This window comes from Lactuca virosa, chromosome 3 (genome assembly GCF_052849685.1).
Source record: "Lactuca virosa cultivar CGN04683 chromosome 3, Lactuca_virosa_CGN04683_v6, whole genome shotgun sequence".
Classification (NCBI taxonomy): domain Eukaryota; kingdom Viridiplantae; phylum Streptophyta; class Magnoliopsida; order Asterales; family Asteraceae; genus Lactuca; species Lactuca virosa.
This window is the reverse complement of record NC_136428.1, coordinates 209,308,402-209,317,806: the sequence shown is the minus strand read 5'-3', so window position 1 is coordinate 209,317,806 and position 9,405 is coordinate 209,308,402. Positions and strand designations below refer to the sequence as shown.

The 9,405-nt window shown below is 34.8% G+C and overlaps 1 protein-coding gene across 1 annotated transcript; it reads right to left on the bottom strand.

The window, feature by feature from the left end:
• Positions 1–7,032: 7,032 nt before the first annotated feature.
• On the bottom strand, positions 7,033–8,311 carry LOC145162818 (uncharacterized). The gene is made up of 3 exons (XM_079081845.1): positions 8,196–8,311; positions 7,601–8,102; positions 7,033–7,510 (listed from the first exon to the last, which is right to left on the bottom strand). Exons 2-3 carry the CDS (start codon positions 7,821–7,823, stop codon positions 7,239–7,241), a joined length of 495 nt encoding a protein of 164 aa, XP_078937971.1. The 5' UTR covers positions 7,824–8,102; positions 8,196–8,311; the 3' UTR covers positions 7,033–7,238.
• Between the last annotated feature and the right edge of the window lie 1,094 nt (positions 8,312–9,405).

Here is a 9,405-nt window from a genome sequence, read left to right as displayed (position 1 = left end):
TAATCTTATCATTATTTGTGGTGAACCTGATCAACACACAACCTAGTGCACCCGATCCTTTAGTCCTTCTCTTGACTCACATATACATGTGAATAAGGACTTAGTCTTAATTTCCCAAAAATGAAAATTCTCATTCATCACACAATACAACTTGCATGATTCCAGGTTTCTATCCAACTGAAACTTAGGTGATGAGAATCTTTCCTTATTTGGTAAATTGTGACACTACCACAAACGAAAGAATTAAATCCATTTTCCAATATTGCTTATCAATGGAATCATATAAACAACAATTTTTTCACAAATGCCATTGTAAAGATACTTAAAATAAATGAAATCAAAATTTCCTTTTATTTTTGAACTTTGCGGAAAAAACTTATCCTTACAATGCAAACACATATGAAAAACATGTTGTTATCTATTCCTAAGAAACATATCATAACTCTTAAGCAGCAGCTCAAAAATTCTGATCATCAAACCATGCGATAGGAATCCAACTTCGCAAACGGAATCAACACACTCTTTCCTTAAGCTTCCTTTGATTGTTTCAAAACATCAAAATGTAATTACATTACATCATGTATTAAGAATCTCCAAAAGAGACTTCATAGAGTTTAGATAATGGACTTTAACCAGAAGCAAAGTCAAACCTTTTTGACTTTTACCATCCTTATGAACTTTCAGGTAAATTCGGCAGCTTCGCAACCAATGCCCCTTCTTTTGGCAAAAGAAACATATGGACTCTTTGGAAATGGTACACTCGATTGTCTCAGACTTAGCCTTTCTCTTTACCATTGGTCAAATGACTTGACCATGGCCAATCCTTTTCTATTGGGAAGAAAAAGCTTTTCTAGACTTCCAATGTCACCATTGTCAATGTCCAAATAGGTTTGGGAAGTAGATCTTCCAATCTAATTTGCTTTACCATTGCTCCAAATCATTGCTGATTTAGCAGCATCAAGCAAATAGATAAGATCACTAAGGGTCATGTCGTGATCTGTCATCAGGGAGTGACTGAAGAACCAAGTCAACAGCCAACTGCCTCGAGACTTCGACACCCGACTTTCCCGGCTTGCCAATATGTGACTTAACCTCCAAGATATAAGCACATATTGTCTTTGCTTGCCAATAGGGATTGAGTGACTTAGAAGTTTTCAAGTCTTGAAACTTGTGGGATAGGGAGAATTCTTGGAGGAGGTGGAGGAAGTGAAGCATGATTTCCAGTCCTATTTATGCACAACAAAGGGATTAATCTTTCACCTTGATTGCCATGTGGGATATCATCTTCAATAGGAAAGCTTGTTCCTAAAGATTTGGGAAGACCATAGTTGTCTTAACTAGACATCTATAATGGGAGGAATTCAAGTTTAGTTGATTTAAAGTCATTAATATAACACCCAATATGAAATATTAAGGCTAGGACCCAACAACCTACTTATAACTGAAAGAAGGATGCCGTAATCCAAGCTATAAAATAGTTGAAGGTAGGTAAATGACGATTTACCAATTTCCACCATGAAAACGAAATATAATTAAGTTTAATTGGATTTGAAACTCCTAGATCTTTTGAGATACATTGAACTTTCAATGGCATGTTTGAATCTCGATTGTGCCCTCTCAAATTTGTGACTGGGATGCCGAGGATCACAAACAAGGTGTGAATAACCATGCAAATTGACTTGGTACCCTCAACTTTATCACCTAATTGATGTGCCGGTTAACCACACACGCTCCACCAATCTATGATAAACTTAAGTTACCCTTCGCCACACATTTTGAGTCCCATGTTAGTGTGCCGGTTAACCACACACGCTCCACTAACGACTTAACATGTTGTTATCTATTCCTAAGCAACATATCATAACTCTTAGGCAGCAGCTCAAAATTTTGATCATCAAACCATGCGATCAAAATCCATCTTCGCTATCAGAATCAACACACTCTTTCTTTAAGCTTCCTTTGATTCTTCCAAAACATCAAAATGTAATTACATTACATCATGTATTTAGAATCTCCAAAAGAGACTTCATAGAGTTAGATAATGGACTTTAACCTGAAGCAAAGTCAAACCTTTTTGACTTTTTCCATCCTTATGAACTTTTCAGGTAAATTCGGCAGCTTCGCAACCAATGCCCCTTCTTTTGGCAAAAGAAACATATGGACTCTTTGGAAATGGTACACTTGATTGTCTCAGACTTAGCCTTTCTCTTTACCATTGGTCAAATGACTTGACCATGGCTAATCCCTTTCTATTGGGAAGAGAAAGCTTTTCAGGACTTCCAATGTCACCATTGTCAATGTCCAAATAGGTTTGGGAAGTAGATCTTCCAATCTAATTTGCTTTACCAATGCTCCAAATCATTGTTGATTTAGCAGCATCAAGCAAATAGATAAGATCACTAAGGGTCATGTCGTGATCTGTCACCAGGGAGTGACTAAAGAACCAAGTCAACAGCCAACTGCCTCGAGACTTCGACACCCGACTCTCCTGGCTTGCCAATATGTGACTTAACCTCCAAGATGTAAGAACATATACTCTTTGCTTGCTAATAGGGATTGAGTGACTTAGAAGTTTTCAAGTCTTGAAACTTGTGGGATAGGGAGAATTATTGGAGGAGGTGGAGGAAGTGAAGCATGATTTCCAGTCCCATTAATGCACAACAAAGGGATCGATCCTTCACCTTGGTTGCCATTTGGGATATCATCTTCATTAGGAAGCTTGTTCCTAAAGACTTGGGAAGACCATAGTTGTCTGAAATAGACATTTATGAGGGAGAAATTCAAGTTTAGTTGATTTAAGTCCTTAATATAACACCCAATATGAGATATTAAGGCTAGGACCCAACAACCTACTTATAACTGGAAGAGGGATGCCGTAATCCAAGCTATAAAATAGTTGAAGGTAGGTAAATGACGATTTACCAATTTCCACCATGAAAAGGAAATATAATTACGTTTTAATTGGATTTGAAACTCCTAGATCTTTTGAGATACATTGAACTTTCAATGGCATGTTTGAATCTCCATTGTGCCCTCTCAAATTTGTGACTGGGATGCCGAGGATCACAAACAAGGTGTGAATAACCATGCAAATTGACTTGGTACCCTCAAATTTATCACCTAATTGATATGCCGGCTAACCACACACGCTCCACCAATTTATGATAAACTTAAGTTACCCTCCGCCACACATTGTCAGTCCCATGTTAGTGTGCCGGTTAACCACACACGCTCCACTAACGACTTAACAAAGGTGCAAAGTGTAATATCATGGGTTACCACCTTTTCACATTTTCCTAAGTAACTAAGATTGGGAATTTATAAGAGTTTAGGTACTTAGTATTTATCATTATACTTTTAATGAAGGGAGAATTATAGTCCTTATCCTACCCGTTCGGCTAACGACCCTCCACCAGTCAAGGAAGCGGTGGGTGAGAGTGGACACCCATTAAACTGCCATTTTATAGGCAATAACCTTATACCCCCCTTATAGACCGACTTCGTGAATGAGGCCTACTAACGGTAAGATTGACTTTATCTTATACATATCTATATAATTAAAATTATAATAGTAGTATAAGGGTTAAATTTTAACTTTTAAAACTCTAAGGGTTTAAGTTGGAATTAAGGTATTCGTGGGGAAAACTTTTCAAATTCCAAAACTTGAGGGCAAGTATTGAAACTATTCAAAAACTTTTCAATTCCATAACTTATGTGTTTAAAGTAGTTTTTAATGAAAAAAACTTTTCAAGTTCCATAACTTGAGGACAAGTTATGGAAGACTTTAAAGCATTTAAAGATGAGAATCTTCACTTTCATAACTTATGGAAATCTTATGAGTGTTTAAAAAACATAAATGTGACTTTTCATATAACTTGAGGACAAGTTAGATCAATATGGATTGAAAACACATTATCTCATAAATTTTCTATTAATCTAAGCTAACTCATAAGAACAAGATAATTCAAATCATCAATCTTCAAGAAATTAGCATGAACATAAAACTAATACAAATCTTGAAATTATGACAATTATCTTTTAAATTGAATTAGCATGAACATTACCACATCAAAAACAGGTTTATAAGTTCAAAAACAGCTTAGGGTAATGTTCCTAGTCCAATTCCAGCTAAAACAGTCGAAGGTATGCTGTCTGGGGGTCCAACTCGTCGAGTGCATGAACCAACTCAGCAAGTTGGATGATTTTTGTCTTGGACTCGTTGAGTCCCTTTATGGACTCGGTGAGTCTGCTGTTCAGACAGCAAAAAAACTTCGATTTTTCAGCAATTTTAGCAAGTATAACAAGAAAACAAGCCTAGGCTCTGATACCACTGTTGGGTTTTGAGCATTCTAACACTCCTAAGTGTACATGCAACCCTAAATACCTTGGATCTATGTTTTCTCTATTATACATGCAAATATCAATTTCCAAGGTATTATCCTAACTAGCATACATTCATATGTACTAGGATAACAAAAAACTAGATAGTAAACATACCTTTTGTTGTAGCTTGATTCCATGGAGCTTAAGATCCTAGTGCCTCAATTGTGACACCTTAAATGATTCACACAACACCATCAACATCTGGAATAACCATGAGAAGAAGATATCATAGGCTCAAAATCGGCTAGCCCTCACATAGAATCCTTAGGGGCCAATTTCTTGAGCTCATGGGTTCTTTATATAGTGTGCACATTAGGGTTACACCATGTAACCCATGACTTTACCCTTTCGTTATGATCCATGGGTTTTAACCTCCATGGAGTATCCATGGGTCACCACATGGGTTAAACCCAACATAAGAAATCATGGATCATAAGCCCACATATATAAGTATGAATGATTTACACAATCAATCCCCATATATTTAATTAGTCTCTTTTGATCAGTAAATTAATTCTAAATTAATTCTTGATCAATACTAATTAAATAATATGATTTCATATTAATATATTAGAACTTATAATATATTAATATGTTACAAATATCCTCTTCTCACAAAAGGTCTACCCAAATGTCCCGATGTCATGCAACCCAAATGGACCATGCCAGGTCGGGTCAAGTATATACCAATTATAGTTATGGACTTAGACACTAATCCAACAATTAATCTATTTTATTATGATATTAGTGGTATTTACGAACTTTGTTATGATATTGCCATATTTAATTTTTGAAAATTCAACAAATTAGCAATTAATGGTCCCCGATTAATCCCGTCCTAGCCGATTAATCCCTTAACCCCATGCCACCAACTAGCTAACGTCGAGCATTTTTTACAACCTTGCTTATGACTATAAATATAAGTTACACTGAAAGCAAAAGAGTTTAGCTGAACTTACATAATTCCAATAGTAACTAAATGTAATAAATTGCTAGTATTGAGTACTATTTATTATAAAAAAACAAAACACAACATTAAAAGGAACTCGTGAGTAAGTTCTCCTTTGGTAGTCTCCATGGAAGCGTTATGCATTGCAACTTCACCACGTTGAATATGCATCATCTCATATAGTGTTGAATCTTTTTCTACAAGTTTCATGTACTTGGGATTGGACCAGTAAAACTGTGATTGTTGAGCGTGTTATCCTTAGACAAGCAACAAAATAAACTTATTAAGTTCTTTTTTATCAAATGAAAGTCAAAAAGTCAAAGGATGATGTAAGTAAACATATAGAAATCACAACTATAAGAGTTTATATTAAACCCTTGTACTTTGAAAGTACATTGCTATAATTGGGTAGCCAAAAATAGCAATGTACTTTCAAACACAATCTCATTTAGCTTGAAACAGTTCCAGATGAGACAAACATAATCAAACAAACAAAAGGGAAATTACTTTTAATAATCAAAAAAACATAAGGGAAATTATACATGACACAATAGAACTCCACAAGATTTATAGGGCTATCTTTGATGATAAGAATGCGAAGGGCATTCCAATCTTTTGCCAGACTAGAAATAAAAAATTGCAAAAAAAAAAGGAAAAAGATGTTCAAGAAGAATGACCTGTCCTGTAGCAAAAGGAAACATGTTCTGGAACATTCTAGGAATTGCTTGAGGAACATCTGTCACTTGTCCTACATTAAAACATATAAACAAAAAAAAAGGTTAAACATTCAGTAGATAAGACAATAGTGTTGCATCTTGATTTTCAAAGCTTATTTACATATGATGATATGCATCAATTTTATAAGGACAAAAAAAGATGAAAATGAGTTGATATGATAGACCTAGTCCTTACCACATAACAAGCTATCTGAAGGCGAAGAACAAGATCCAACTGATTCCAAAGTGGGACATCAACATTGCATTCTTACCCAATTCATACAAAAAACACAAACAAAACCACACACAACAACCAATAACACAACAATTATCCTCAATTTTCTGTATAAAATAAACAACTTAATAATCAATAACCCATCTAACAAGAGATCATAATTTATTTACGACAAATATCTGAAATACAAGGAACCCTGTTGCTGCCTAGAAGAATAATGAATAATGAATAAGTTTGGTTATCTGTTTTAGGTTTTGGAATAGAATGATGAATCTCATGGCGTTACCTTGAACAACAGAAACATAAACAAAAACATCATCTTTTCTTTGTAATTGTTGTTTTGGGATTGATGGAGTTGGAAGTTTATTAGCTTTTAAGGAATCAAAATTTGGTGGGGCAGAGCTAGTTCGAGCAGGTATCTACAAACACCAAAAGAATAAAATTACAAAAATACCCTTGTTGGGTTGTTCTAGTTACAAAATTTATATAACAATAAACATTTACCTGCATTACATTCTTGATACCAGGACTAATTGATCCTAATTAAAGTGGAAATGCCCTAGAAGCATCTGTAAGACCTGAACTAAAAAAAAGAGCACAAGTAGACAAAAAAATTACAAAAATACCCTTGTTTTAGTTACTACAATTACTTCGATTATACATTTTGATGGAGTTGAAGGACCAATAACATCATAACTGGGAACAGCTGTGTTACCCTGTGGAGGAGCCTTTGGGAGGCCGAGGGTGTTCTTCTGAATTGGTGTTTCAGATGGCTGCAAATATTAATAACTTTGTCACATTGGGAACTTTTACCAAGTTAAAAGCTAGGCAAAAGTGAGACACTTTATCTGACACCATCTCATTTATCTGGTTGAGATATAAAAGTTCATGCTTTTCATTTTTTGGGTTCTCATAAGTAAGGATGAACTCTTTGTATTCTCACTAGTCCATTTTCTCAATCTTTCCTGAGCTTGGGAACTTTTTCTATTGCCTCTTCATTTCTCTTTCTTCCTTCACTTTCATTAGTACCCACAACACCTTCAGATTTTGGTGGTTGAGAATCTTCTTCCACTTTGACTTTGACTTTGACCACATTGAGTTCAGAATCATTCTGGTCAACAATTTCCTCATTCAGTTCTACTTCCATCAATGGTTCCTCAAAAGCATATTGTTTATCCAATTGGATTTTATCTTTAGATTCCACATCATATGAAGCCGTTGGAAGCACTAAAAATAATAAAAAAAATGTTAAATGATTAAATGTGGATTTTTCAAAGTCCAATGTTGTGATATAAAGAAATAAAAAATAAAAAATACTTGAAACTGAACCCCAATTTGCTTCCAAACTATTTCGGCTACTTGAGCCACTATCTTTTGAATCACCACCTTCAATAACACTTTCCACTATCTTTTCCGCACTTTCAATAACACTTTCACTTTCAGATTCTTTTACAGTATCTTGTTTCAATTCTTCACTCAAAACTGATACACCATCATCAACTTCTGGACCATGTTCATGTTCATGTTCAACAAACTCCATAGTTTTATCATGGTCTTTGAAATCTTGTAACAAAGTCTCAACTTGATCTACTATAGGTATATCACTAGGAACAGAGAGTATATATTCAACTTTTTCTTCTTCTTCTTTTTCCCCTTGATCCTTGTCAGATTTTTAAGGTGCCACGTCATCAACCAATTTGATTTTATCTTTGTGGGAGTGGGACCCGTTTTTGATATTCGGTATCTGGGGTTTGAAAAACCTCGAGATTGTCATCACCTTTTAGAAGCTCCGTGGGACTGAATAACAGCTTGGTAGTATCTACAATTAAGAAAATGGTATCTAAATTAAGTAAGAAAAAATTGATGAAACTAGAACCCTAATGAAGACATATCATGTTTTAATTCGTATTACCAAATAATCGCTCTTCTGCACTTGGAGTACTGAATCCACCATCGGAAAACTTTGTTACTGCATCTGAAAACGAATCGTCTTCGGATTTAGAGGATCTTTCGTCAATGATCTTTTTCTCAATCTTGGGACCTAAAAAAGGTAAAGAAAGTTATTCAAAAATGCAAATGAAATGCGAGAAATCTTGAAGATAACAACTAGAAACTGAACTTAAGGTTATTTAGTTTCTTCCCCAAATGAGATGCAAGAGAATCTTTTATAGATCAGTAAAGCTCGAATAAGATACGATAAATCGATGTAGATATCAATTATACACATTAATTAGAAGTTCTTTTAGCATCTCGAAGAAAAATCCCAAATAAGATATCACGAAAATTTAAGTTCAGATTCTTACAGAGTCGATCAATGTATTAAGGAGACCCCAACGAGATGCAAGATATCACGAAAGATAGCATTTATAACATAAGATATAACCATAGCTTCGATTAGAATCTTCAACATATGAATAAATAAACCCAAAAGAAGATTCAAGAACATTCAAATAAAAAAACTCACTTGGGGTTATTTCAATATCTTCTTCATCAGAATGGTGTTCATTGTCTGAAACAGCTTCTGAATCAATAAGCTTAGGATACCCTTCAATGATAGAACGAAAACATACCTTAATCCATGCTTGTTCTTGTATAAGATAAAAGCGAGATTGATAGAAGAATGTAAAAAATTGGGATGACAGAAGAATGAAAACATACCTTAATTCGTGCGAGGTGGGGTGAATCCGAAATCGTCAGACGTTGTAGAGACAACTCGTATAGTAATGCCCTAAATCATAGGCTCTCTAAGAGGAAGAAAATGAGTGCGATTCTGATGGGAACCTTAGATTTCTGTCGATTCTTTCAAGTTTGAATCAGAAAATGAGAAAGAGTTAGGGAAATCAAGAGCGGAATGCTCCTCCTTCTTCGATTGACATTTACTGGTCGTGATTGCGAAGATGAAAGATAGAAGGAAGGTAGAAAAGAACAAGGAGGGTTTTCAAAATTTTGGGGATTTCGTTTTCCCCCTTTAACAAGAGACACACGTTTCATTAAAATTATAAGGCCACAATTATAGAGAACACACATTTAAGATAAAGCGCCTTCCGTGTTTTTAATTTTTTTTCTTGAGACACTAATTTAAGGACATGTAATAATGCGTGACCTAAATCCTTAATTTTTTT

What these genes read in the sequence shown, in the direction of transcription:
- LOC145162818 (XM_079081845.1), bottom strand. Translation starts at nt 7,823, where the DNA reads ATGGAGTTTGTTGAACATGAACATGAACATGGTCCAGAAGTTGATGAT. An exon ending in AAATTGGGGTTCAGTTTCAA is followed by an intron (nt 7,511 to 7,600) that starts GTATTTTTTATT and finishes TATTATTTTTAG; the next exon opens with TGCTTCCAACGGCTTCATAT.